Source organism: Ochotona princeps, unplaced genomic scaffold (assembly GCF_030435755.1).
Source record: "Ochotona princeps isolate mOchPri1 unplaced genomic scaffold, mOchPri1.hap1 HAP1_SCAFFOLD_121, whole genome shotgun sequence".
In the NCBI taxonomy this organism is placed as follows: Eukaryota; Metazoa; Chordata; class Mammalia; order Lagomorpha; family Ochotonidae; genus Ochotona; species Ochotona princeps.
Window position 1 is genome coordinate 282,658 of NW_026696772.1, and position 27,435 is coordinate 310,092.

General features: G+C 65.7%; 4 protein-coding genes across 7 annotated transcripts; 2 read left to right on the forward strand and 2 right to left on the reverse strand.

Moving 5' to 3' along the window:
• Window positions 1-262: 262 nt before the first annotated feature.
• Window positions 263-8,408, reverse strand: ZFTRAF1 (zinc finger TRAF-type containing 1). 4 transcript variants are annotated; one of them, XM_058659471.1, is made up of 4 exons: window positions 6,324-6,860; window positions 2,863-3,101; window positions 2,188-2,399; window positions 263-1,004 (listed from the first exon to the last, which is right to left on the reverse strand). In XM_058659471.1, exons 1-4 carry the CDS (start codon window positions 6,639-6,641, stop codon window positions 613-615), a joined length of 1,161 nt encoding a protein of 386 aa, XP_058515454.1. In that variant the 5' UTR covers window positions 6,642-6,860; the 3' UTR covers window positions 263-612. The 4 variants fall into 4 exon arrangements, with proteins under 4 accessions (XP_058515454.1, XP_058515457.1, XP_058515455.1 ...); XM_058659474.1 differs by lacking the exon at window positions 6,324-6,860 and adding an exon at window positions 7,949-8,151 and having other exon boundaries at window positions 554-1,004; XM_058659472.1 differs by lacking the exons at window positions 263-1,004; window positions 2,188-2,399; window positions 2,863-3,101; window positions 6,324-6,860 and adding exons at window positions 7,227-7,769; window positions 7,949-8,138; window positions 8,325-8,408.
• An 81-nt stretch (window positions 8,409-8,489) lies between these two features.
• KIFC2 (kinesin family member C2) lies at window positions 8,490-13,490 on the forward strand. Its single transcript, XM_058659453.1, has 17 exons — window positions 8,490-8,726; window positions 8,866-8,947; window positions 9,040-9,191; window positions 9,280-9,418; window positions 9,514-9,641; window positions 9,780-9,908; window positions 10,063-10,140; window positions 10,228-10,342; window positions 10,416-10,525; window positions 10,774-10,882; window positions 10,971-11,128; window positions 11,610-11,714; window positions 11,802-11,923; window positions 12,013-12,136; window positions 12,219-12,339; window positions 12,424-12,683; window positions 12,765-13,490. Exons 1-17 carry the CDS (start codon window positions 8,640-8,642, stop codon window positions 12,987-12,989), a joined length of 2,244 nt encoding a protein of 747 aa, XP_058515436.1. The 5' UTR covers window positions 8,490-8,639; the 3' UTR covers window positions 12,990-13,490.
• Window positions 13,491-13,495: 5 nt separating this feature from the next.
• Window positions 13,496-14,957, reverse strand: FOXH1 (forkhead box H1). Its single transcript, XM_004580894.4, has 3 exons — window positions 14,741-14,957; window positions 14,506-14,610; window positions 13,496-14,416 (listed from the first exon to the last, which is right to left on the reverse strand). Exons 1-3 carry the CDS (start codon window positions 14,912-14,914, stop codon window positions 13,598-13,600), a joined length of 1,098 nt encoding a protein of 365 aa, XP_004580951.4. The 5' UTR covers window positions 14,915-14,957; the 3' UTR covers window positions 13,496-13,597.
• Window positions 14,958-22,737: 7,780 nt separating this feature from the next.
• On the forward strand, window positions 22,738-26,922 carry PPP1R16A (protein phosphatase 1 regulatory subunit 16A). The gene is made up of 11 exons (XM_004580777.2): window positions 22,738-22,875; window positions 22,981-23,697; window positions 24,179-24,249; window positions 24,398-24,543; window positions 24,821-24,924; window positions 25,101-25,225; window positions 25,302-25,427; window positions 25,879-25,954; window positions 26,029-26,158; window positions 26,236-26,386; window positions 26,476-26,922. The coding sequence occupies exons 2-11, from the start codon at window positions 23,457-23,459 to the stop codon at window positions 26,845-26,847; spliced, it is 1,542 nt and encodes a 513-aa protein (XP_004580834.2). The 5' UTR covers window positions 22,738-22,875; window positions 22,981-23,456; the 3' UTR covers window positions 26,848-26,922.
• The last annotated feature ends 513 nt before the right edge of the window (window positions 26,923-27,435 follow it).

Sequence of the window (27,435 nt, forward strand, 5' to 3'; positions counted from 1 at the left end):
AGGGCAAAGGTGGCCCCCGACCAGCCTTCCAGGCAGTGGCCCTGCCCACTGCACAGAAGGTGGGACGGTCCCCAGGGCAGGACCCCTACTCTGGAGTGCTGGGCCCTGGAGGCTGACCCAGCAGGTCCTGACCCTACAGTCTGTGCCTCCCCTCCCCGAATCTCACCCTGCATTCCGACTTCCCTGGGGGCTTAGTCTCAGGGACGCCCCCAACAGTGTTGGAGGACAGACAGTCTCTGAGTCTCTCTTGGGGGCAGGGCAGGGCAGGGCAGACAAGTGCAGTGGCAAGGATGGGGGCTGGGGGCGTTCTGTTGTCCTTGCCATCCACTCTTGCCTCGCTTTCCCCGCCAACAAAACAGCAAGTAGGAAACAAGGCTGCCTTTTTAATGCAATCAAACACGCCGTGTCCTCCAGGCCCGGTGGGTCCTCCGCAGTTGGCTGTCCTCCGAGGCAGGGCACTGGGCGAGGACTCCTGCTGTGCAGACATGCAGGCGGCCCAGGCTGGTGCTTGCCTTCGCACTCTTTCTCCTAAAAAAAAGAAAAAAAAAAAAAAAAAAAAGCCAAAAAAAAAAAAAAAGGCCGAGTCCTGGAGCGCCTGCGGCCGACCTGCTGTTACTTCTGGATCTGGAAGAGGAAGAGCCGCAGGTTGATGTTCTTGGCGGCCAGCAGCTTGTTGCACTCCACCGAGTCGATGATGGGCAGGGGCACGTAGTCCGTCTCATTGCTCTCGTTGGTGAAGACAAAGTGGTAGATGACGGGGCTGATACGCACGTCGTCGTAGGGGCCCTTGAGCAGCAGGAAGGAGCACTCCAGCGGTGCCGTGACCTTGCTCTTGAGCAGCAGCTGGAAGGACAGTGTACGCCTGCACGAAAGGTTGGGGTTGCGCTCCGAGTCGTTCACGCGAGCCTTCAGCACCCACGTCTGGTTCAGCACCGTGAACCGCGGCGTCTCGTAGTACAGGCGTGTGATGAAGTCGTCCGTGCGGTACGGCCGGAACTGGACCTCTGCAGAGACAGACAGGGCCAGGAGGGCCAGCCGTCAGTGTGGGCCAGCAGGACGCAACACCCTCAGGCCAAGTGGGGGCGACAACTACAAACAGAATGGACACACGTTAGTGGAAGAGGGCTGGAGGCTGCGAGAGCACACGGGCCTCCTTCTTCCCCTGCCCTGGGCCCGCAGGGGCGGGGCAAGCACACACACAGACAGAATGCGGTTCCGAGAACAAGTGCACTTTATTGGTTCTGATACAGAGCTGCCGGAAAAGCCGGCGGGTGGGCAGGTGGGTGGGCGGCGGGTGTGTGGCATGCAGCCCCACCAGGGGAGCAGCCTCCTTGGGCTTGGGCCAGGTCTGCAGGCTGTTTCTGCAGAGTCCTCTCCTGCTGCCCGCGGCCGAGGATGGCAAGTCCCTCCGAGGAGGTGTGGGCTCGCTGCCCGGCAGCCAGTCCTTCCTGCACACATGGGGCTTCCCGCCTGGCCCCTGACAGCAGCCACATGCTCCAGCCCTCCCAGAGCCCCAAGGCCTGGCGTGGACTGTAGGCACTATAACATCCTGCAGGATGGCCAGGGCTGCTACCACCCCAGCCTTGGCCTTTGGGGCCCACCCAGGCCCATGCCTCGCTGCAGGTCAGCAGCGTGGTGGGACTGGCTGCCCGTGGCCAGCCTGGCACTGAGCAGTGGCGGGACGCAGTCTCCCCGAGTGTCCCAGGGTCAGCAGGTGTTTCTTGCTGTTCTCTGTGCCAGGTCCTGGCCTGGGCGCTGTCTCCCGGCACAGTCAAAGGTGGTGGCAGTGGCCTGGGAGCCATGAGGTCTAGAGGGCCTGGTGTTATATGCCCACCAGACAGCCACATGCAGCTCTACCTCAGGAGTTGGGCACCCTCCACTCCAATGGGGCTTTCCCTCAACATCTGGCTTACCACAGGAGTGGCTGCTGCACTGACTGCCCAGACACTGGACCTAGGTTGGACTGAGTGCTCACCTTGCCTCCAGCTCCCAGGCCCAATACCAACCTCCTCGGGAGCAGATGGAATGGCCTGCCTCGCTCAGGAGGGGTGGGGAGGCTCTGGCGAGCCCTGGGGTCCTGCCCAGTCCCTCTCCCTGCTCAACTGTAAGCTCTTTGTTCTGGGAGGAGGTGGCCCAGCACAGCAGCTGGCCCAGAGTGCCCGCCCCCACACCTGTGTGGGGCCTCACCTGTGTAACCGATCTTCTCGAAGCTGAGCAGGCTGAAGATGCTGTTGTAGAGCTGCATCTCCTTGCGGTGGCTCTGGTCCATCTCGTCCAGGATCTCCATCAGCTCGCTGCCCGTCTTGGTGGGGTGGGCGCATGCAGCCTCATGCACGGTCAGCTCGTGGAAGGGACCGTGCCATGGGCAGCCGATGCGCTTGTACTTGCACTGTGTCACCCTGGGGGAGGTGGCATGCAGTCAGGGCCTTTCCCAGGGCCGGCACCCACATCCAGCTGTCATCCAGGGTGACCTCTACCCACCCATGAGAAGACTCAGCTGTGAGCCTCACTCCATTCCAATGGGGGAGATGCACAGATGTCAGGATGAGCTGGCAGGGTCTGGGCTAGCACCTCTGCTCAGCCTAAGTGGCTGCCATGGCAGTGTGGGACCCCGCTTGGTCTTGGCCCCTCTGGCTGAGGGCTACTGAGTTGGCTTTGCTGCCCCAGGCCCACAACCATGGGAACCATGGCAAGGGTTGCATTTGCTCAGATGACCCTCAAGCCCAATTCTCAGTCCACGCAGCCGGTCACTCATTCTGGCTCCTGCAGCCCTCCTGGTCACCCTTGCTGGCTCTCTGGCACTCCCCAGCCCTCCTGGTCACCCTTGCTGGCTCTCTGGCACTCCCCGGCCCTCCTGGTCACCTGTCCTGGCACTCCTCTTTCTGGTGCCTCTCCAGGAGGGAGCGAGGAAACTGGCGCAGGCAGAAGCCACACTCTGCGGGCAGCTCGCTCACGGCTTTCTCCACGGCCAGGTTCCGGCAGCAGAGGCTCTTACTGATCTCACAGCGGCAGTTGGGGCAGGTGGCCTGCTCCTCCTTCAGCCGGGCATCTGCTAGTAGGTGGATAAAACAGCCAGCGCACATCAAGTGACCGTTAGTACACTGCGAAGAAGGAAAAGGAGATGGAACTGCGGCCAGGCTCAGCCAGCCATCCGGAGGGCTCCTGCCGGCCAGCAGGAACCAGTTCTGGGTCACCGGGCACCAGCAAGTGCAGACAGCTGCTGGGGAGGGACCAAGCCAGGGCAGCTATACCCAGAGATCTCCACTCTTCAAGGCGGCTGGCCTGCTCACACAATGCTTGCAGTCTGGTTTTCTCTCGAGGCCCTGGCTTGGGGACCTCCTTAAAAATGACTGACTTTCTGATAGCCAGCAGGGGTACTGGCTGTCTAGTCAGGGTGGACCCAGCCCCCCAGCTGAGGCAGGGACATGTCCATTGGGCACACTGGCCCATCTATAATTCAGCCCTGTGTAGTATCACTCTGGCAGGAGTCCCAAGAGCTGGGACACGCAGGAGGCCATGTTGCACCAGAACGGGAACAGGAGGGGTGAGAACTTGGGCTCCTGCTGGGGCTGCTCACTTAGACAGGGAGCTCATGGCAAGGGACAGGAACCAGATACATCAACAGACAGAAGCCCAGCTGGGGGTAGAAAAGCTGGGGCAGGGCAGGGAGCCTGAAGAGGCAGGAGCCCTGCGGGCTGAAGGCCAGGGGGCAAGCTCTGGAAAGGCCACCACACTTCATGCTTCCTTTGGGGTCCAGCATCCCCCTGCCTGCATGAACTGGCCGGGTCCAGGCTGCAGGTGCTGCCCAGGGCCAGTCTGGCACACTGGGCTGGCTGGGTGGCGAGCAGAGCTGATCCTGGCAAGGCTGGGACAGGCTGCAGCTTGTCCACCACAGGGGAGAAGCGGGAAGGTCATCCTCCTCTGTCCACAGAAGTGTCCACGGGGAGCAGTGTTGGCCATGCTGTCCTGGGACGCACTGCTGTTGGCCATCTGTGCACCACAGAGGTGAGGACAGGACTGCCCGGTAGGGTCCCCCCAGCTGTAGCCTGGCCCTGTGGCATTTCCAGGCAGTGCAACCAGACCAGAATGGAATCCAGGGCCCTCACCGGGGGCAGGGGCCTCCACGTACACCTGTCACTCCAGCCCACACACAGCTCCCCCAGCGGTCTGGTGATCATGTGCACTGTCCACCACAGGGCAGCTCACACCTACTGCCTGGGTCACATCCCAGCTGCTCCACACTTGTGCCACTATTGAGCCAGAAGCTGGGCCCTGGGGGACTTCAGTGGACAGCACGGGCTAGCCTGTTCTTCTATCTACCAGTCTACCAGTTTCCCAGCCTGGATACTTGGAATCAGTGCGGGCTCGCCCCCAGGGCACCAGCATCATTGCTGTCCCTCCTCAGCTGGTGGCCTCAAGGAGGACACAGTGAGGGCTGTCCAGGTGGGACAAGGTGTGGTGGCCACAGCTGAGACTGCCACCACCACTGTGGGGGCTCATGTGCCCAGCCTGCTTATGACCAGGGTCTCCCCAGGCTTGAACGTGAGGAGCCTTGGGCAGCCATCTCAGCACTGATGGCTTGACATAGTCCGACAGGTTGTGCGGTCCTCTCACACCCACGAGGGGCCAGTAAGCCTGTCCACCGTGGTGCACACCCAGGTCCTGTGAGCAGAGAGGTCTAGGGTGCTGACCACAGGGTCTTGCTGCTGTCCTCAGGCCCCAACAGCGGGCCTCTTACCACTTGGATCTGCAGGCCGCGCAGCCCATCAGCTGCCACAGACACTGCCTCACCTGCCACGTCCCAGTCAGATGCCAAAGCAGCCCATGTCCAGAACCCTCCCATGCGCTGCTGCCTGGGAGCTGAAGGAGGGGCCCATGGGGTCCCTGGGGTGCAGGTCCTGCCTGCCAGGTAACGGGCCCCTGTATGGAGGTCCAAGGCGTCGAGGAGCCTATAGCAGGGAGAGGAGGCCTCCAGAAGGGGTGTTGACTCAGCTGGATGAGAGGGACCCAGGCAGAGCAGATGCAGGAGCCACAACAGGAATGCTGCCACACCACCCAGGCTGGACCACGCACTGCCCACAAAGGGACGGAGGTTCCCTGAGATCCACCCTACCCCTTAAGAAGGCCCTGTGAGGGGCGGGGATCTTGGGGCCCCTTCCAGGACTACATAGGTAGGTATCCACACTCTACCCCAGGGGGAGCACCAGACCAGCAGAGCTGAGCAGAGGCTGTGGCCACAGCAGACAGACCAGCTCCAGCTGGAGTGCCTGGGACTCTGGACAGTGGCCGCGCCCCCAGCACAAGCCCAGTACCCACACACAGCATCCAAGCCAGCACCCACCACGCAGCCTGACTGGGAGATGCAGGCCCTGGCCACCTGAGGACCGAGAAAGGCTCCCAACTCTTGTCACACCACCATGTCAACTGGGGAAATGGGCAGCAGGCCCAGCGGTACCCCACAACTCCTTCCACCAGCACAAGTGACACCCTCAATGGCCATGCACCAGCCAATCTCAGGGGCCCAGGCACGGCCACCTGCCTGCTGCTGTCAGCCCAGGGCTAGACACAGGTCCAGATCAGACCCTGAGCTGCCACGCCTCAATCCAGCCCAGCAGCCACGGCAAGTGGAAGACGAGGAACAACACTGGTCAGTGGGGCACTCCTGGTCACTGCACACAGAAGAGAGCTGCCTTACCAGTGCACCCCACAACCACCCCTGCCTCCCGAGCCCCATATTACTTGACACATCTGCCAGCAGCCAGAACAGGTTTCTAGTGCTGCCCAAGGCCCCCCATAATCACACACTCCTCCCTCCGACTGCGGGTCCAGCTGCTTGAGGAAAACAGGGCGGAGGGAGGGGAGGGTGGCACAGCCTGGAGGGTGCTTAGCAGATTGGCCCTGGCCCAGGCGGGTGGCTTCCCCCGGAGCCAGCACCCCGCGCTGTGGTGGGCCTTCTCCTGGTCACTCCCTGCCCCCTTGCCCAGGAGCTCGGTGAGGATGCCGCAGCCCACCCCACCGCCCGCCCGGGGGGTCCTCGGGCCAGCCAGCGCAGAGGCCCGGGACGCGGAGGCTGCAGCCGGCCGCACGGAAAAGCCAGGCAGAGGTGCACGGGTGGCCCGCATGCTCGGGTCCTGGAGGGAGGGGCTCTGCAGGCTGTCGGAGCCGAGTCGGCCTTGTCCGGAGGCGCTGGCGGGTGCGGGCCGGCCGCGGACCCGGCCTCGCCACGGGCCCGCAGGTCTCCCCGGCCGCCGACCCGGGCCTCGCCGGGCGGGGGTGTGGCTGCAGGGGCGGCGGGGCCGGCGGGGTCGGGCCGGCGGCCCTACCTGGTACACGGAGGCCTTGGGCAGGTCCAGGCACACGGTGCAGCACAGCACCGAGTAGAGCCGCTCCTCCAGCTTCCCGCTGCCCGCCGCCGCCGCCGCCTCGGCCTCGGCCGCCCGCAGCCGCTTCTTGGGCGGCGCGTCGGGGTCGCCGGCCGCGTCCTGCAGCTGCCGGGCGCCGGCCTCGTCCGGGAGCCCGGGCCCCGCCGCCTCGCCCAGCGCCGCCGCCGGCCCCGCGGCCGCCCCGACCCCGGCCGGCACGGCGCCCGCTTGCCCCGCGGCCGGGCCGCCCCCGCCGCCGGCCTCCTCGGCGCCGGACATCGCGGCCGGCCGGCCCGGCGGGCGGCTGCCGGCGCGCTCCCGCGGCTGGAAGTCGGGGCGCCGCGCGCTCCCGCCGCCCCCGCCGCCGCCGCGCCCCGCCGCCCGCTCCCGCCTCCCGCTCCCGCCGCGCTCCTCAGAGGGCCCGGGCCGCGCGTCTCCCCGCAGCCGCCCCGGCCGCCGGCCCCGGCGCCGCCGCCATCTTTGTTTTCGCTGCGCGCTCCCCCGCCGCCGCCCCCGCGGGCTCCGGGTCACGTGGACGCGCCCGCAGCCAATGGGAGCGCCGCCGGGCCCGCGGCGGCGCGGCGGCCTGCGCCAATGGGCGCGCGCGGGCGGCGGAGGGCCCGCCCCCTGCGGGAGCGGACGCGGGGGCACCGCGCCATTGTGTCCGCTGGCCGGGGGCGGCGTCGGCCTGGAGGCCGGGTCGGGGTCGGGGTGGCACGCGGGGCCGGCGGGGAGCAGGGGCGACCTCCTTGGAGCCGTGGGGTCACCCCGGGGACGGCCGCGGTGTGGCCTTCCCGCGCCCGACGGCGCGCGCGGGGGGTCCCCGCACCCAGGCTTCCCCAAGAATGGGCCGATTCCAGACTTCTGCTGACACGCTAAGGTTTATTGGATGCACGTTCTCGTCCGGCCCCAGCCGGGCAGCCGTCACTCCCACTGCAGGCGCTGAGTGCGCAGGGCCCGGCAGTAGGCCCAGCTGCCCGCGGCCAGAGCCCAGCGGCAAGCGTCCCCCCTGCGCAGCGGCAGCCCGTCCTCGTCCAGCCGGCTCAGCAGGCCGGCCGCCCCCAGCAGGGCGCCACCCCACACGCCGTAGGTGTTGGCCGTGAAGACGGCCACGATGGCGATGGTCACGGCCACCACCAGCAGCACCGCCTGCCCCGCCACGGAGCAGCCCTCGGGGCCCAGGTGCTCGCCCGCCACCGCCAGCGCCATGCCTGCGCCGAGCATCAGGTTGGCGGAGGAGCGGTCCCCGTTCACCCAGTGAAAGTCGAACGCCAGCAGGGGCAGGCCGATGACCGTGGCCACCCAGGCTCCGGACGGACAGTCTTCACGCGTCCCCAGTCCCGGCGCCAGCGTGCATGTGGCGGCCAAGGCCTGCAGCAGGAAGCCGGCAGCTGCCCCGCGACTAGCCTGACGACACAGGGGGAGGGTGGACACGTCAGGGGAGACAGCCAGAGGCACCCCGCTTGCCCCAGCCAGCCCAGCCCCTGCCGGACAGGAGTGGGGCCCCCACTCGGCTTCCGGAGCCCGGGGAGGCGCTCCTTGGGCTCGGGGAGCGCAGAGGCGACCCTGCCCGGCCTGCTACTCACCGGGGCGGAGCGCACGGCCGCGTGCAGGGACACCGCTCCGAGCACCAGGTGGGACAGGGCTGCGCTCCAGTCGGGCCCCGGCTCGGGGGCGAGGGCCATGGCCGTAGGGCGCTTAGGGCGGCTCTGCAAGGCTGCTGCGTACTAGACCCCCATCACCAGGCGGCCGCGTGGGCTGGGCCGCTGCACGCACCTGTTAGGAAGGGAAAAGCTAACGCGTGCGGTACTGCAGCCCAGTGGCTAGGTCCCCCCTGCTCCGCCCCAGGCGCGTCCTCCTAGCCAGGCGCCCGCCGTGTGCTCGGGCTAGCGACAGGGGCGGAGCCTGGGGCGGCCTGGCGGGAGGGCCGGGCCTACAGGGGGCACGGGACGGGGGGCTCACCGGGGGCCGTGGGCTCCGTGGACGCTGGGCCTTGCGAGGGTCTCCCTTGGCGGAGCGCGGGCTGGAGCAGGTGCGGGGACCGGGGACGGCACCCTGCGCCACGCAGGGGTCGGGAGGAGCTGGCTGGGACCGCGAGGACGGCGGGCCGCCCCACGTGTGGCTGCAGGACACCTGTCCAGGACCCCCGGAGCCCACACCCGCCCCGGCACCCTCCGCCCGTGGGGGCGGCCGCGGCGAGCATGCGCACGGGCGCTGCGGCAGGCGGTGCGGAGCCGGGGCGCGGGGACGCGGGGCCCTGGGCCGCCCCGCGCCCCCATGTACGCCTTCTACTCGCTGCTTATCTACATCTTCTACAGCCTCTTCCGCAGGGATGGTGGGACGGCCGCGGGGGACCCGGGACAGGTGAGCGGGTTGCACTGGTGAGCCCACAGGGAGCGGGGTGCACGGGTGGCCCGCACGCCCGGGGCCTGGAGGGGGAGGCTCAGCAGGCTGCCGAGCCCGTGGTCAGCGCGAACCCTGCTGCCCCCTTCCCCGCAAACAGGGAGCGGATGGCGAGCGCGCCGGTCGCCGTCGCCCCAGCCAGCTGGCGCCGGAGCTCTGGGCCGAGCTGAGCGGCGTGGCCGGTAGGTGGCGCGCTGCGCCCGCACTGGACGTGGGTCGTGTGGGGTGCCGGAGGGAGGCTCCCCATCACTCGCCCGCTCCGTACTTGCTCCAGGCTGCCCGGAAGCTGAAGATGAGCCCAAGGCAGGGGCCGAGCGCCCCCATGCCACAGTGTCCCTGGAGGAGGCCCTCACGCGGCTGGCCGAATTCCTGGGGGCACAGCTGGGGCCGGAGGACAGCTGCGGGGCGGCCTCGGACCCGGGCCAGGTGAGCGGGCTGAGCGGTGTGCCCCTAAACCCCCAGGGCGCCCACACACCTGCCTTGCAGTCTTCTGCCCTAGTCTTGCCCCCTGCAGTCCGGCGAGGTGCCTGCGCTGTGGACAGTGACCAGTCAGCTCCTGGCCCTCCTGACATGGATTCGGAGTCCCAGGGGAAGGCAGGCCTTGCTGCAGGTGCCACAGGCAGCCCCCCGGGAACAGCCCTGGCCTCCGGATGGTAAGTCGGAGTGTGTGTGAAGGGCATTAAGTCGGGGGTGGCATCTTTGGATCCGGAGACTTGAGACTGCTGACCTGGGTCCAACCCTGCTACAGGGTCCCTGCCCGCACAGGAAGGCCCCTCCCACCTTGCCCCTGGGCCAGGAGAGGTGACCAGAGGTGAGGCTGAATTGGATGAAGACCAACGGGCTTGGCAGCACCTGGAGCAGTTCATCCTTGGGCAGGTGAGGATAGTCCCACCCGGCTGGGCCACGAGAAGGGGCTGCCAGTGCAGGGAGGGGCGTGGGGGCTGTGCAGGAAGATGGTGGGGGGGTCCTATCTGCACAGCCCTCCCAAGTCTGTGGGGCTTCCCTCTCCACCAGGCAGCCACAGACTCGGAGAAAAGGGTGCAGCACCTCACTGTGGAGAACGAGGCCCTGAAACGTTGCCTAAGCCTGGCCCGGGAATTGCTCCTGCACTGGGGTGCCAGTCCCTCAGCCCGAGCCCCCCAGGTACCCAGCGGCCTCACCTTCTGGGCCCCAGAAGGCCAGCAGGCGCATCCCAGAGCAAGAGGCCCAGAGTTTGCCTGCAGCAGGGACGTATGGCCTCTGCCGTGGGCAGGGACACAGGTCCTGGGGCTCCCGCTGCTCACCTTGCCTCTCGCAGGAGGAGGCGCAGGCTCTGGGGGAGCTGCAGGGTCGGCTGCAGGAGGCCCAGGATACCACAGAAGCCCTCCGTGTTCAGGTGGGTATGGGACCTGGGGACGGGGGCTTAGGCAGGGCCTGGTGAGGGCCTGCCTCCTCAGTGACAGGGCCGGGGCGGGGTGGGCAGCTGGGGGCACAGGAGGTGCAGCTGCAGGGCCTGCGAGGGGCCCTCCAGCAGCTGCAGCAGGAGACGGAGCAGAACTGTAGGCGGGAGCTGCGGCTGGTGCAGGAGCAGCTAGCAGGTAAGGGCGCGGTGGGGCGGGGCGGGGAGACTCAGGGTCTGGGCTTCCCTTCCCAACAGCCCTTCCCTTCCAGGACTGCGGGCACGCATGGCCAGTCTGCGCCAGGGCTGCGGGGACCTCAGAGGACTGGTCAGCACCTTTGCCCAGAGCTGCCAGGGTTCCCTGAGCGAGGCCCGTGGCCAGGTCAGGACCCTTGCCCACCAGCAGCCCAGGGAACCTGCTGCCTGTCCCTGCCAGTCCTGAGAGCAGGATGGCCGCAGGCCACAGTGCTCCTCGGCTCCCTTTGTCCTGGGCTAGCCTGGAGACTGTGGGTCTCTTGCTGCTGGGAACCCCAGGAGAGGCAGTGAACGCCCTGTTTGTCCTGGGAGCCCTGGGGTCCTGTGGTGGCTGCCAGGCTGCCCCTCTGCCTTCCTCACACCGCATCTCCTCAGGTGACCTGGGCCCTGGGTGCGCTGTCAGCCGCAGAAGCTGGGGCTCAGCTCCCTGAGGGGCAGCCAGGGCCCCCTACCGGATGCCCAGGGAGACTTCTGGAGCTCAGGGGTATGACTGGCTTGGGAAGGCTTGGTGGGGGGCAGGCCAGGCGGCCTGGAGCTAGCTAGGGAGTCCATGGTCCCGTCCCACCGTGCAGGGAATATCCGGCTGCTGTGTCGACTGAGGCCGGGAGCGCCGTCCCACCTGGTGAGCGTGGAGCCTGGCCGCAGGGGCACTGTCACCACCTGCTATAGAGGACGGCAACGCTGCTTCCGTCTGGACTGGGTCTTTGCTCCTGACGCCAGCCAGGAGGAGGTCCTGGCCCTCCCTCAGAGGCTCTGGTTCCCACCCGGGAGGGCAGGGGTCTGACAGGGAAGGCCAAGAATGCAAGGTTAACGTCCCCAGAAGCTAAGAAAGGTGTATAGGGCTACAGTGGCAGGGCTGGCCACAGGCCATGGAGAGGGTAGTGGCAGCTGCCTCTCCCCATCTCTGGCTGTGAGGGGTCCCTGAGGCTGTGTGGACACACGCTGGGCCACTGTAGCCCCCGCACCAGTCAGGCGGGGACCACGTTGGGCACAGAGCTGGCAGTGGTGCATACCCAGCTCTGCTGACAGCTGGCCTTATGGGGGACAGGGTGGCGCCTGTGGTGGGGGGTCAGCACTGGGTCCCCCCTCCATGCTCTGGCATTCAATGTTCCTGCATGGTTTCCCTCGTCTCGTCTCCCCACTGCCTCAGTCCTGCCCCACCCCACCTGAAACAGGGTTCAGGACATGCTCCCCCTGCCCTGCCCCTCCAGGTCTTCAGGGAGCTAGAACCGGCGGTCCTGTCTTGTCTTCATGGCTACAGCGTCTGCATCTTCACCTATGGTCAAACGGGAACTGGGAAGACCTATAGCATGGAGGTGGCTACTAGAGGCCTCAGGGCTCCTGGGATTGGGGGGCTGCTGGGGCTTGGCAATGAGCCCAGCGTGGCACATGCCTGTCCCCAGGGCCCACCTGAGGACCCTGGCATAGCTCCCAGGGCACTGCAGTCACTGTTCCGGGAGATGGGAGCTGGAGGGCAGCAGCGCGTGACCCTCAGCATGGTGGAGATTTACAATGAAGCAGTCAGGTCAGATGGGGGCAGCTCCTCACCGCCCCCTTCCCATACCCTGGGGCCTCCCCTTCCCTCAGAGCCTAGCCCCAGCCCCCTCTCCCCAGGGACCTGCTGGCCCCTGGGCCCCCAGAGCGCCTGGCAGTGCGGCAGGGCCCAGCTGGCCAGGGAGGGGTGCAGGTGGCCGGCCTCACCCGGTGGGACGTGCCCAACCTGGAGACGCTGCACCAGGTAAGGCTGTCTGGGAGCCCTCTGGCCCCATCCCTCATGGCCCAGGCACCCAGGGAGTCCTCTCTCCCTGCCCACGCTCCAGATGCTCAGCCTCGGGAGGAGCAACCGGGCCACGGCCGCCACTGCCATGAACCAGCACAGCTCCCGCTCCCACGCCCTGGTGACGCTGACCCTGTCTCCGGCGTGCGCCCCCGGCACCGCAGGTACCTCTGAGGGCCTTGGAGCCCAGCGGGCCGCTGGCAGGCAGGGGGCGCCGCCCTCTCCATAGCCTGTGCTCCTTCCTGCAGGCACGTTGCACCTGGTGGACCTGGCCGGCTCGGAGCGCGCCTGGAAGACGGGCGCAGCGGCAGGAGCTCGGCAGGGAGACCCAGAAGGTGCCCGTCGGCTGCGGGAAGCACAGACCATCAACCGCTCACTGCTGGCGCTAGGCGGTGTGATGGCCGCGCTGCGGGCCCGCAGGCCGCACGTGCCCTTCCGGGACTCGCAGCTCACTCGCCTGCTACAACCGGCGCTGGGTCCCGGCACCACCGCGGTGCTGTTGCTGCAGGTGGGGCGCTGGAGGCCATCTGTGTGCGGGAGGGGGCTGACCTGCACCTGCCCACCAACTGCCCTCCTCATCCCTCCGTAGATCTCCACACGGCCAGAGGACCTCGGGGAGACAGTGTGCTCACTCAAGTTCGCAGAGAGAGTGGGTCAGGTGGAGCTGGGGCCAGCCCGGCGCCGCAGGACACCACGTCCCGGGACACCCTCGTCACTCAGCACGGACACGGCACTCACCCCCACACCGCCTGCAGACAGCCCTCCCAGCCCCAGCCCGGCCCTGACACCGGGAGAGGGTGACAGCCTTGCCTGAGCGTCTGAGGGTGCACCTCTGCTGGCAGAGTCACCCCACCCCAACTCCCAGGGCACAACCTTTGACCTCCTGGGGGCCGGGGCCCTGCCCCCCACCTAGTGTCATGGATGGGAAGGGGCAGCCAGGAGGCCACAGGCGACAGGCTTCCTCCTTATCACCATTTGTCCTTATCACAGCCCAGCAGGGGCTGGCAGAGCCCCAGGGGCCAGGCCCCAGTGCTGGCCCAGCAGCTGCCCAAGTCACCACCCCTGCCCCCAAAGTCAGGCTTGCCGCTCACATGTTGTAAAATTCCTTTACTGCCCCTCCCTGCTAGGTGGGATCTAGACCTCACCCCTCCCCCTTTTCCCAAAAAGGTGCTGACCCAAGGGCCGGTGGGACCCACTCTGTAGCCAGTGAGGAGAGCTGTGATAGCACACTTCTGGGGCTGAGGGCCGCTGGCCCTGCCCTCCCAGGCTGGCCCTGGACAGGGTAGGACAGCCAGGGTGTGCCCTCCCAGCGCCCTAATAATAAAACAGGCCTGACCCGCAACGTGGATTCTTTACACGTGGAGGCTGGGGGGTGGCCACAGGCTAGTGTGGTGAGGCTAGGCAGCTCCTGCCCCAGGACCCTCACAGGCTGTACCAGGACAGCCGCCAGCCTGGAGCAGAGGCGGCTGGGTCCCGGGGATGGCTGACCCAGGCATCATAGATGCTCTTATTAGGTGGTACCCCCTGGAAGAGGGCATCCAGGTCCCAGAGCAGCCCTGAGGGACCTCGCGTCTCAGAGGCCACACCCCAGTAGGCTGGGCTGCTGGAGGGTGGGCACTGGAGACAGGAGGTGGCTGGCAGTGAGGTCACAGGCATGACCACGTTGGGCGTGTAAATGGGCAGATAGGAGGTGGGCAGCTGCCCCCACAGCGAGGCTGCAGGACTCCCTCTGGGCAGGGCCCCAGGCTCTGGGGGACCCTGCAGTAAATGGACTGGCCAGGCCCTGGGCTCTGGGGTGAGGGGAGAGGTTCCCAGGACAGCCCTCTGGGATGTCTCCCTCTCTTCCGCACGGGTAGGCCTGGGGAGGGGGTGCTGTGGCCACGGAAACCTCTCGGAGGAGGGGGGCGGTGCAGTGGGTACCGGCTCCTCGCCCCAGCACCTGGCCCCTGCTGGCGTCGGGCTGCCTGGTGCAGGCCCGGTGGGAGCCTCCCCTGGGTCCCCGAGCAGGGACTTGATACTGAAGCTTTCGCGGGGCGGGGGCGGCGGGCTGGGCGGCCGGTAGGGCCGGCCCTGCAGCACGTAGGGGCCCAGGTCCTTGGCGAAGGCCCTGCGCATGCCGTGGCTCTGCCAGCGCCTGCACAGGGCCGTGTTCTGCAGGCGCAGCGCGTCGGCTGGGATCAGGCTCACGTCCACGGCCCAGAAGTTGCCTTTGGCCTGGGGCTTCGAAGGGTCCTTGGGCACCTGGCGGGGGTGGGCAGGCGTGGGTGGGCCGTCCACGTCGGGAGCCCGGCCTGCCCCGACGCCCTGCCGCGGCTCCCACTCCATCTCACCTTGCGGAAGCACGGGTTGGAGGAAAGGTTGTGGCGGATGGAGTCCTTCCAACCCTCGTAGTCGCCCTTGAAGAAGGGGAACACGGCCTGCACTTGCCGGATGATCTGCAGCCATGAGGGGGGCCGCTGAGCCCGGGGTCCGGCCCCGGGGCGCCCAGCCCCCCGAAGGGGCTCCCGGGGAAGCGTCGCGCCGGGGGATGCGCGCTGCGGGCGGGGAAGGGAGAAGGGGCCTCACCTGCGCCAACTTGAGCCTGCGCGAGGGCGCGGCCTGGATCACCAGGGCGATCATGGCCAGATAGGTGTAGGGCGGCTTGTCATGCCGCAGGTACCGCTTCTTCCTCCGCTTGGGGGGCTGGGGGGGCGCCTCTGACTCGGGGGGCAGCGGGCCGGGGTCCCTGCAGGGCCCCATAGGCGGGAGGCCCGGGCGAGCGCGCAGGGCAGAGTGTCGAGGCGGGCCGGGGCCGGAGGCCGGAGGGGGCCGGCGGGCGGGGCCCTTTATCATTCGGATGCAAGGGGGAGGGGAGGGAGGCCGACGCCGTGGGGGAGGGGACATGCTGGGGCCGCACAATTAGCAAGTTTCGATTAATCTGGGAGGGAGGGGCAGGGAGCATCTCGGAGGCGATTTGGGACGACGTCCTGAGGTCAGTCCACCCAGCAGGCCTTCCAGGGAGCTCTGGCAGGGCGGAGGATCGAGGCCCGGGTCAGGCCTCAGGTGCCCACTCTACAGGGGGAGACAGACGTGCCCACCCAGGCAAGCTGCTCGCTCGGCGTGGAGTGGGGCCTCTGGAGTCCAGCGCAGGGCACCTCCAGGAGCCTGTGTGGGCCTCACTCGGCCCAGGCCATCCGACCCTCAGCTGTGCCCTGCAAAGCCTGCTCCACCTCCAAGCCCTGGGGGCTTCCCAGAGGGGTGCAGGCACCCCAGACTCCCTGAAGGCTGCAACCTGGGGTGCTGAGAGGGGACCAGGCCAGGACTCCTGTGCTGAGCCTTGCTGGGTGTGCAGGGCGGGCATCTGACCACTTCCCGAGCTGCCCATGACTGGGGCCTCTGGAGCTGCTCTAGCTGCACTGTACACCCGCCCACGAGGCCTCCCTCCGCTCCCTCAGAGTCTGCACCCTCGTGGGAAACTTGGAGGAGGCTCCTGGCTCCCGGCTTCGGATCGGTGCAGCACCGGCTGTTGTGGCCACTTGGGGAGTGAATCATCGGACGGAAGATCTTCCTCTCTGTCTCCTCTCTGTATATCAGCCTCTCCAATAAAAATAAATGCATCTTAAAAAAAAAATTTAGAGATTCTAGCCTAAACTCAGGACCACCCTCCTGGGGATCCTCTAAGCATTTCCTCCCTTGGCCCCAGCAAGCCCCGCCCCGGCGCCAGCAAGCCCCGCCTCCGGGAGCGGCAGGCACCGCCCCGAGCCGCAGTAAGTCCCGCCCCGGCGCCAGCAAACCCCGCCCGCAGGAGCGGCATGCCCCGCCCCCTGGAGCTGCATGCCCCACTCCCGAGCCGCAGTAAGTCCCGCCCCGGCGCCAGAAAGCCCCGCCTCCAGGAGCGGCAGGCCCCGCCCCGAGCCGCAGTAAGCCCCGCCCCGGTGCCAGCAAGCCTCGCCCCAGGAGCGGCACGCTCCCGCCTAGCCCAGGCAGGTCCCGCCCCGGCTCCCGCGGGGCACCGCGGCTTCCGGCTTAGGGCCGCGCGGGCCGGAAGTGTCGCGTTGCCATGGCGAAGCCGGCGCGGGCCCGCCCCCGCGGCGCTGAGGGCCGCGCGGAGCCGACTGAGCGGCGGCGGCGATGAGACCGGGGCGGCGGGCGGTGAGGTGGGCACGCGGGGCCGGGGCGCGGTGGGCCCCGAGGGGGACGGAGGGGCGGTGGGCCCGTGGGGGCCGGGGAGGCGGTGGGCCCTGGCGGCGGCTGCCGGAGCACCCGCGGGAGGACGGGAGGCGGGTCCGGTTCCGCGGAACGAGTGAGGCCCCGCGGAGCCGCCTAGGGCCCCGGCCTCCGGGACGCCGTGAGGGGCTCCTCGGCCGGCACCCCGGCCCGTGCGACTGCCGGCTGCGCCAGGCTCGTGTGCACGGGAGATGCAGAGCCAGGCCGGCCCTCCTCGGGGCCCTGGGTGGCGGTGGGGCGCCGTGGGCGCGCTCTCCTGGAGCCCTCCCGGGGTTAGGGGGTCCCGGGCCAGTGTGGGGCCGAGTGGGCCATCAAGGCTCCAGCAGGCCCCGCTGAAATGAGGAGACGCCCTCCTGCACCTGCTCTGGGGCACCAGGAGCCTGCTGCCTGCCAGTCTGCGGACTCCATGTCCTGGGGTCCCCCTGGTGTCCACCGCAGACTCAGGAAATTGGGTCCATCTCGCCCAGTGCCTGCTGTGGCCCGGGTGACCACTGAGGCCTCTCAGGTGACCCCAGGGTCACAGATGTGGCCCTGGAACAGCTACGTGTACAACAGGACAAGGTCTGACCGTTATGGCTGACGGACCTCAGGCCCTCACGCTGTGTGTTGGAGTATCCTCGGAGCTAGCTCAGCACAGCTGGTAGATATGCCCCTCCCTGACCCCAGACCTTGTGCCTTCAGTTATCCAGTGTTTCCTGGGTCACAGGCAGGGAAGCTCAGGGTTAAGGGGTAGCTGGCAAAGGGATCACCACATGATAGAGCATGATGAATGCTGACAGGGTGTAGGAGAAGGGTGGTGGCGGTGACAGGGTGTGGGGGAGAGGGGAGGGGTGATGGTGATGGGCAGGGTTTAGGGGAGGGGTGATGGTGAGGGACAGGGTGTAGGGGAGAGGGGAGGGGTGATGGTGGTGACGGACAGGGTTTAGGGGAGTGGGGTGATGGTGATGGACAGGGTGTAGGGGAGAGGGAAGGGGTGATGGTGATGGACAGGGTGTAGGGGAGGGGCGGTGGCGGTGACAGGGTGTAGGGGAGACGGGAGGGGTGATGGTGATGGGCAGGGTTTAGGGGAGGGGTGATGGTGATGAGCAGGGTGTAGGGGAGGGGTGATGGTGTTGATGGACAGGGTGTCAGTGTCTCCCTGGGCTGCGTGAGGTGTCAGTGTCTCCCTGGGCTGCGTGAGGTGCGTGTCAATGTCTCCCTGTGCTGTGTCAGGGTCACCCCAGGCTGTGTGTGAGATCCATGTTGGGGTCCCCCCGGGCTGTGTGAGGTGCTAATTGGGCTCTCCCTGGGCTGTGTGACACGTGTCAGGGGCCCCCCCAGGCTGTGTGAGGTATGTGTCGGGGTCCCCAGGGCTGTGTGAGATACATGTTGAGGTCACCTCAGGCTGTGTGAGTCGCGTGTCGGGGTCCCCCGGGCTGTGTGAGGTGCTTTTTGGTGTCTCCCCGGGCTGTGAGGTGCTTTTTGGGGTCCCTTTGGGCTGTGTGAGGTGCATGATGGGGTCTCCCCAGGCTGTGTGAGGGTCACCCCGGGCTGTGTGAGGTACATGTTGGGGTCACCTCAGGCTGTGTGAGGTGCATGTCGGGGTCCCCCGGGCTGTGTGAGGTGCTTTTTGGGGTCTCCCCGGGCTGTGTCAGGGTCACCCTGGGCTGTGTGAGGTGCATGTCGGGGCCCCCCGGGCTGTGTGAGGTGCGTGTCGGGGTCACCTCGGGCTGTGTGTAGCATGTATCAGCATCTGCCTGAACTTTGTGAGGTGCCTGTTGAGGTCTCGTGTAGTGTTGTGGTCCCCGAGTTGTGGGTAGGTCCCCATTTTGTTTGCTGTGTGCTGGGCACCTGGGCAGTCCCCACTGCTGAATGTCCAGGGTGGTGCCCACACCTGTGCCTGTCCTCGGTGTTGGAGCCCTGTGCTTGCATTGTGGTTAGTGGAGCCCCAACCCTGGGCAGCTACAACCTTCCTCATACAGGGCCAGACAAAATGTCCGGAGGTAGAGTCCCCCACAGAGGGAAACTGCTGCACTCATGCTGGCATCCCCTCTGCCATGCACTATATAACCCTTCTCTGAAACCTTTCCACTTCTGCATGACTTTTGCAGGCCCTGTCCCTCCGCTAGCCTCCACTGTCCTGCCCTCTGATATCCAGAAATATGCTGGCTAATGGTGAGCTCTGCTAGGGGCCTAGCCCTCCTCCTTGACCTCTGGCTGTGGCGTCTCAGAGCCCACACCTGGTACGATGCCCCTTGGCCTGGGCTTTCTGGGGCATGAGTCTAAGTATGGCCTACCCAGCTTGCTTCTCCTTCTTGCTTGTGCTTGATGTTGGGCTACACCTAGTACACAGAGGGAGGGCAGGCATGGTGGGCCAGGCTTCCAGGAGGCTGCCAGCACCCTCCCTGCCCACCCCCACCCACTCTGTTCCTGTCAGAGGCTCTGGCTGGCCTGAGTGGCATCCTACCTGCCCACCTCCCCAGGTCTGGCATGGGCTCCGACTTTGCCCCTGGAGGTCCCTGACAGCCCTGAGCAACTTTGCACTTGTTTCAGAGTTGATTGATGCAGTGAAGGTGAATGGAAGGGAGGTTGGTGCAGCCTCCCTTGGCTCCCAGTGAGGAGCCATCCCAGGTTCCCAGCCCTGGTGGGTGCTGCCATAGAAGCTCACAGTCCCGATGGCCCCCAAGTCCGGTGCTGGGCACTTGGTCTTGAAGAGGTCCGCAGGTGTACAGGGAGGGGCAGCCCGTGTCGGGTGTGATCTACCCACTGGTGCTCTGGGGTCTCCGAGGTTCACGCCCACGTGCTAAGACATGGTGGTTGCTTCCTGCTCCCAGAGTGGTACAAGGAAGCCCTGGAGCCCCCCTGCACCCTCCATAGGCATCACTCACCTGCCCTTCTGCATGCTGGACCTGGAGTCCAGCCCATACTACAGGGAGGGGACTAGCTGTCTCTGCAAGGGACAGTGTCACACACCAGGTATGCGTGTGAGCTCTGTGCCTAGGTACCAGTTGCCATGGTTTTAGGAGGTAACAAAGGAAGGACCCGTGAGCATCTGCTGACTGCTGCTCTGCTTCTGTTCAGCTCCCTGCCCACATGCCTGGGGACGCAGTGGAGAATGAGGATGCGGCGCCAAGTGTTGGGGGGGAGGGAACGATAGCGTAATGGTTAAGGTCTTCGCTTTGAACGTGCTGGGATCCCTTATGGACGCCAGTTCTAATCCCGGCAGCTCCACTTCCCATCCAGCTCCCTGTCTGTGGCCTGGGAAAGCAGTGGAGGACGGCCCAAAGCCTTGGGACCCTGTACCCGCGTGGGAGACCCGGAAGGAAGTTCCTGGCTCCTGGCTTTGGATTGGCACAGCACCGGCTGTTGTGGTCACTTGGGGAGTGAATCATTGGACAGAAGATGTTCCTTTCTGTCTCTCCTCTCTGTACATCTGACTTTGCAATAAAATAAATAAATCTTTAAAAGAAAGATTTATCTATTTTTATAGGAAGACTTACAGAGAGAGAGAGATACAGAGAGAAAGCTCTTCCATCAGCTAGTTCACACACCAAGTGGCCGTAACAGCCAGAGCTGAGCTGATCTGAAGCCAGGAGCCTGGAGCTCTTCGGGTCTCCCACGCGGGTGCAGGGTCCCAAAGCTTTGGGCCATCCTCGACAGCTTTGCCAGGTCAGAAGCAGGGAGCTGGATGGGAAGTGGAGTAGTCGGCACACTGATGTGCATGTGGGATCCCAGTTGCTCCTGGCCTGGGGCTCCTCCGCTGTTGGGGAGCTCCAGCCCTCTGCCCTCAGCCTGGCCCAGCTCTCACTGTGTCATTTCTTCTAACTCTGATTTGCAAATAAATAAGTAATAAATAGAGGGAACTCTTTGGAAAGATGCAGACATGTGATGGAGACTGCAGGGAGATACCACTAACTGTGGGGAGGGCTGGCCCAGAATGAGCCCCATGGGTAGCAGGAGGGCCAGGATGCTGCCCCACCGAGGGGACCGACTGACACTGGCCTCGGCCCAGGCAAGAAGTGCCTGGCCTTCGCCGTGGTGGGTGGGCATGTGAGTGAATGGGAATGCTACCTGATTCTGGCTGGAGGAACAGAGCTTTACCTGCGGACTGGTAAGACCATGAAGTGGGCCACGGCAGGGGCATTGGCGTGGTGTGAGAGGAGCCCTGTGGGCCTGTGGGGTGTCTTCCTGGTTGTACCTGGGTTGTGTGTTCATTTTGCACACTTTGGCCTTTCCGTTTTATATCACAGTGAAAGGGATTTATGGAGGGGATGTTGGTGCACTGCGTGAATCCGTGTATCCAGGCTGATACAGACCCCATTCCTCTACATCATAGAGCTAGGACTCATGAGGCTGGCCAGTGGGATGGCTTGGCCAGGTGGAGGGACACGAGGCTGACTGGGGTCTCCCTGGCCAGGTGGAGGGACACAGGGCTGACTGGGGTCTCCCTGGCCAGGTGGGTGTGGCCCCCCCAGGTCTAAGGCCGCGTTTTCATGTCTGAGCACATGTGTTTGCCTCCCAGAGGTCCTTCTGACCTTTGACCTCCAGGATCGTCCCACCCCTAGCTGGTGGGATCATAATTGTGTCCCTGCTGCTCCTGGGTCCCCATTTCCCACAGGGCCATCTTCCTGTCAAGGATTTCTTGGGGGAGATTAGTTACATGTTACAGGAATGTTTATCCTTTTTTTTAAAAAAAATATTCATTTTTATTGGAAAGGCAGATTTACAGAGTGGAGGAGAGACACAAGGATCTTCCATTCACTGGTTCATTCTTTTGGTGGCCGCAGTGACCAGAGCTGAGCTGATTTGAAGCCAGGAGCCTGGAGCCTCTTCTGGGTCTCCCATATGGTGCAGGGTCCCAAGGCTTTGGGCTGTCCTCCACTGCTTTCCCAGGCCACAGGCAGGGAGCTGGATGGGCAGCAGGGCTGCCGGGACACACACCGGCGCCCATGTGAGATCCTGGCATGTGCAAGGTGAGGATTTAGCCACTGAGCCCATCGTGCCGGGCCCCATTTATCCTTCATTTGGACAGCAGAAACAGGTGGTGGCCAGTGGTGGAGCTGCCCTTGATCTGCGTCTCTCGGGTGCCAGCCTTGAGCCCTGACTGCTTCCAGTCCAGCTTTCTGCAGTGCTCATCCTGAGGGGCAGCAGCTCTGGACCCTGCAGCCGTGTCCCTGCAGCCACGTGCAAGGTCTAGGGGGAGCTACAGTGTCCAGACCTCAGCCTGGCCCAGCACCAGCTGTTGTGGCATTTGGGAAATTAGCCTTGCTTTTAAATAAAGTCTTGCTTGTAAATTAAAAATGATTAAAAAATCAAATTTTAAAACACAATCTAGGGCCTGGCGTGGTAGCCTAGCGGCTGAAGTCCTTGCCTTGCAAGTGCCCTCATGTGGGCGCCGGTTCTAACCCCAGCAGCCCCACTTCCCATCCAGCTCCCTGCTTGTGGCCTGGGAAAGCTGTCGAGGATGGGCCAAAGCCTTGGGACCCTGTACCTGTGTGCGAGACCCGGAAGAGTCTCTGGGCTCCTGGTTTGGATTGGCGTAGCTCTGGCCATTGTGGCTGCTTGGGGAGTGAATCAACAGATGGAAGATCTTCCTCTCTGTTTCTCCTCTCTGTATATCTGACTTTTCAATAAAATAAAATAAATCTTAAAAAACAACATATTTTAAATGTAAGCCCTGCCAAGTTGCAGGCATTTGGTAAGTAGCGATCCCTGCCCTTGGCCCTACCCCATGGCATAGGATCTGGGGCCAGCAGATCAGCTGGTCCCAGTCATGCCATTAGTGGAGGAAAAAGGCGCCTATCAGGGCTCCTGCAGTGAGACCAGGAGTCAGAAGGAGCGGGGCAGTTGGGGGAGGAGACATGGCCGAACCACCGAAGGGGGGCCAGTCTGCCTTGGTGTGTCCTCCCTCGTGACAGGCAGTTGGCCCTGGAGTGGGGCTCATTCCCCCAGTGTGAGGTGTCCAACCCTCCACTGGGTGCCCCCGGGCACCTCCTGCAGGTGTGCCTTCACAGTGTGGGCGGGGCAGCCTGTCGGAGCTCTCTTTGGTAAACTAGTGTGGTCCCGTGGGCTGCTTGCTCTGCCTTTGGCTTGGGGTCTCCCTGGGTGGGGATGTGGTGGGTGGCTTTCTGGGCAGGCCCAGAACAGCTGACAGCGAGAGGTCAAAGTCCTGCCATGCCAGCCCTGCCCGGCCACACCCAGCGTGGCCTGGAAGCCTGTGTGCTCAGAGCATGGAGCTGGCAGGGGCCACACCCAGCCTGTCTGTCCTGGGTGGGTCTCCAGGGCAGCAGGAGGGAAGGAGCAGTCCAGGTGGCAGAGAGCAGGACAAGCTGTGGCTCTCTGCTGGCCTGTCCAGGACCTAGTGGGGCTCTGGTGGTAGGCAGCCTGTGGGCAGAGCATGGCCTGTGACAGCCGGAGGACTTTCACTGCTGCCCTGTGACCAGGGAGCTGATAAGAAGAGCTGGACAGCAGCCGCTGGGCTGAGACCCGGGGGCTCAGAGCAGCTGTGGGTGAGGGTGCGGAGGGCATGCTGGTCCTGGGGGCACCCTCTCTGGAGGTCATGGGTGAGGCAGGGTGGGGCACGGGGCAGGGCCCTGATGTGCCTCTCGTCTGCTTCTCAGGTGTGTGCGGCTGCTTGAAGGACCATGCTGCTGGCCTGCCTGTGCCCAGGGATCCTCACATCCCCCCAAGACCTCTGACCAGCCCCTGCTGCTGCATTGACTGTGGGAGACAGGCCTGGGAGCGAGGCACTGACTGTGGCTGCTCCTGGCTGCTGCCGGGTCCTGTTCCCCTCCCAACCGGCACAGTGCCAGGAAGCTGGGACTTTGTCATCTGGGAAATTAGAGTCTGACCCTGGACTGCGGCTGGCCGAGTCTTGGGGCTGTGGCCCCGCAGGCTGAGCTACTGAGGTGCAGGCCGGCCTGGGGTGCCTTCCTCACTGTGCTGGGGCTGTTTGCCCCAGGCTGCCCGTTCCTGGTCATAGCCTTGCCAGGGCCAAGGGCACTGAGCCTGGGCAAGGGGATGCCCTCACGAGTGCCTGTACAGCCAGCCGCCCTGCCCCCCGAGCCTCCCACTCTGTGGGCAGGTGGCCCGTGCCATGGCCGAACACCTGGAGCTACTGGCAGAGATGCCCCTGGTGGGCAGGATGAGCACTCAGGAGCGGCTGAAGCACGCACAGAGGCGGCGAGCCCAGCAGGTGAAGAGGTGGGCCCAGGCGGAGAAGGAGGCCCTCGGTGGCAAGGGCCAGCTGCCGGCTAGCCCTGAGCCCCGGAAACAGGTCCTCTTCCCGCCCAACGTGGCCCTTTTGGAGGCTGCTGCCCGGAATGACCTGGAGGAAGGTGAGTCTGGTGGAGCCGCAGGCAGCGGACAGCGGGGCCACACCTGCCCATGTGGGCGTGACGCACCACAGTGATAGGGTGCCTGGGCATGGCCACAGTGGCGTCCTACTTGGGGGAGTCCCTGCAGAAGGCCCTGCTGTATTGCCTAGCTGGGCATGGGGCCCCCCAGCTGAGTGTGCAACCTGAGGTTGCAACCTCTGCTGCATGGCAGCCTTGCTCTGGCCCCATTGCCACCTCTGTGGCAGAGGGAAAGGGGTCCTCCTGAGAGGTGGGGAGGGCACTGAGTGTACTGGGCAGCAGGTATTACGAGGGCCTGGGCCAGGGATGGAGAGAGGGAACAGGCTGCCTGCAGAATCTCTGCACCCAGTGAGGTGCAGCTGTCACTAGCCACTGTCTCAGGACGGCCTGACAAGCTCAGGCCTCCAGCCCTTGAGCAGCGTGGTCCTGGCCCGTGTCTGACATCGCATCCCCCTCCCTGCAGTGCGCCAGTTCCTCAGCACCGGGGTCAGTCCTGACCTGGCCAACGAGGACGGCCTGACGGCCCTGCACCAGGTAGGCCATGCCAAAGATGGGCTGTGCTATGGCAGGACTGTGGGTAGCCATGGGGAGCTGGGGGTTGGGGTGAGGGTCACGACAGGGTCATAGTGGACCTGGGGGTGGGCCTGGCAGAGCTGTGTGGCTCAGGCGGCTGGGTGCACAGTGTTGCATTGACGACCTCCGCGAGATGGTGCAGCAGCTGCTAGACGCGGGGGCTGATGTCAACGCCCGGGACAGCGAGTGCTGGACGCCCTTGCACGCCGCAGCCACCTGCGGCCACCTGCACCTGGTGGAGCTGCTCATTGCCCGGTAGGACCTGCTGGTGTCTGTTGGGCAGGGGCTTCTCTCACAGGGTTCCCAGCTGGGTGCCTGAAGGAGTCTTTGTGGGCTAGGGACCCACCTACAGCCTGCAGGGTGGCTGTCAGGGCCCACTCTCCACCCCTACAGGTGGCCAGTGTCACCCACCTCCGGGGACAGACAGGTGCCTGGGCCTGGGGCAGCCAGGGTGGTCTGTGGTCTCTGTCCCGATGAGGAGCTTGCTTGGCAGGGGCGTTCTAGGGCCAACAGCCCCCTGTGCTGCCTGCAGTGGTGCCGACCTTCTGGCAGTCAACACGGACGGGAATATGCCCTACGACCTGTGTGAGGACGAGCAGACGCTGGACTGTCTGGAGACGGCCATGGCTGACCGCGGTGAGTGTTGGGTCTGCCTGCGGCTGCGGGATACAGCAGTCCCTCTCAGCCCTGTACCCCACAGGGTGGGCTCAGCTGCAGGGACAGGGCGGTCCTTCTGAACCCTGCATTCCACAGGCTGGGTCTGCCTATGGTTGCGGGGACAGGGCAGCCCTTCTGAGCCCCGTGCCCTGCAGGCATCACCCAGGAAAGCATTGAGGAAGCCCGGGCTGTGCCTGAGCGACGGGTACTGGAGGACGTTCAGGGCTTGTTGCAGGCAGGGGCCGGTCTCGATGAACCCCTGGACCATGGGGCCACACTGGTAAGGACCCATCCACTGTGTGGGGGTGGGGCTGCCTTCCAGGGAGCCAGAACTCAGTGCTGGACTATGCCTGCAGCTGCACGTAGCGGCGGCCAATGGCTTTGGTGAGCTGGCCGTCCTGCTGCTGGAGCACGGAGCCAGCCTGCGCGCCCGGGACCGTGATGGCTGGGAGCCACTGCATGCTGCCGCCTACTGGGGCCAGGTGGGTGTGGGTGTGTAGGGGGCAGTCCTGGCTGCAGCCCCTCCAGCAGCCCCCTGTGGGCGTGTGTGGGGGGCAGCACTGGCTGCAGCCCCTCCAGGAGCCCTTTGTGGGCGTGTGTGGGGGGCAGTCCTGGCTGCAGCCCCTCCAGCAGCCCCCTGTGGGCGTGTGTGGGGGGCAACACTGGCTGCAGCTCCCCATGGGCGTGTGTAGGGGGCAGTCCTGGCTGCAGCCCCTCCAGGAGCCCCCCGTGGGTGTGTGTAGGGGGCAGTCCTGGCTGCAGCCCCTCCAGGAGCCCCCCGTGGGCATGTGTGGGGGGCAGCACTGGCTGCAGCTCCTCCAGGAGCCCCCCATGGGTGTGTGTAGGGGGCAGTCCTGGCTGCAGCCCCTCCAGGAGCCCCCCGTGGGCATGTGTGGGGGGCAGCGCTGGCTGCAGCCCCCTGGTGGCCAACAGGTGCAGCTGGTGGAGTTACTGGTAGCACATGGCGCTGATCTGAATGCGAAGTCCTTGCTGGATGAGACACCCCTTGGTGAGCATGGGGACAGTCTGCAGCTGGCAGAGGGGACAGTGGGGAGCCTCCTGTGACCCTCTGCACCCTCCCAGATGTGTGCGGGGATGAGGAGGTGCGGGCCAAGCTGCTGGAGCTGAAGCGCCAGCACGAAGCACTCCTGCGAGGCCAGGGCCGCCAGCGCTCCCTGCTGCGCCGACGCACGTCCAGTGCCGGCAGCCGCGGGTGAGTGGCCCTCCACCCCTAGGCCCTGCGGTGGCCGCCTGCTGGCTGGGTGACCTGCTCCCACCCTCCCCGCGCAGGAAGGTGGTGAGAAGGGTGAGCCTGACGCAGCGTACTCACCTGTACCGAAAGGAACACGCGCAGGAGGCCATGGTGTGGCAGCAGCCGGAGCCTGCCGAGGACGATGAGGACCGATGGACGGATGCCAGACTGCAGCCAGTGGCCTCTGAGGTCAGCATGGAGGGGCTGGGCCCAGCCAGTAACCTCCCCTGTGACCCAGGGCTGCCTGCTGACTGCTTCTGGGGCCACCCTGCCCACAGGATAACCTGGACCCGGTGTGGCCTCACAACGGCCGAGTGGGGGGCTCTTCTGGCGGCCACCTGTACTGCAAGCGACTGGACCGGAGCGTCTCCTACCAGTTGGGCCCCCTGGAGAGCAGCACACCTGAGCCCCCGCTGCGGGACAAGGCCCACCACACGCTGGCCGAGCTGAAGCGCCAGCGGGCCGCTGCCAAGCTGCAGAGACTTCCAGCCGAAGGGCCCAAGGCTCCAGAACCTGGCTCAGCACCCGAAGCTGAGAGACCCCAGCCTGATCCCAGCTCTGGAGCTGGCGGGGACCCGCCCCTGCTCAGGCTCACAGCCCCCCTGGAGGAGGCCCCTGCAGAGAAGAGACCATGCTGCCGGCTTATGTGAGAGCTGCTGCTGCTCTCAGGGCCACCCTATGTGGCCATGAGCCTTTGTGTGGGAATTCTTGATAAAGGGCTGTTTGGCCAAGGAGCCTCTGTGTGTGTGTGTGAGGGGTGACTGGGCCAGGAGCAGGTGTGCTGCCTGCTGGGCCCCGCCTTCCTGATAAGCACCGAAGCCTGCAGGTGCCTGCGTGCCGGTGCTCGCCTGTGACAGTTCTGGCCCCTGTGTGGGAGGGAGGCCCCCGCCCAGCAGGAGCCAACACCTGCCCCTTGCCTGCAAGGGCTCTGGAGGGGTGCCCATGGGGGCCATGCCAGGGGGCGGAGACCATGGCCTGGGGCGGATGCTGGGCCAGAGCCAGAGGGGCACAGCAGGCCCAGGGCTGGCAGCAAGCGCTTCCCTGGCGGAGGGGGTGGGTTGTCTTACTGGCCAGCAGCCCTGATCCTGTGCCTGGCTGCCAGCTTCCGCCTGGGGTGGGTACAGGGAACAGGCTCTGAGCTGGCTGGGCACAATGTGCCAGGGTGAGGGGACCCCTTAGGGGTCTCAAGAGGGAGGACTGAGGGCACTGTGGGCACTTGTCCATGGCCTGGGCTCTGC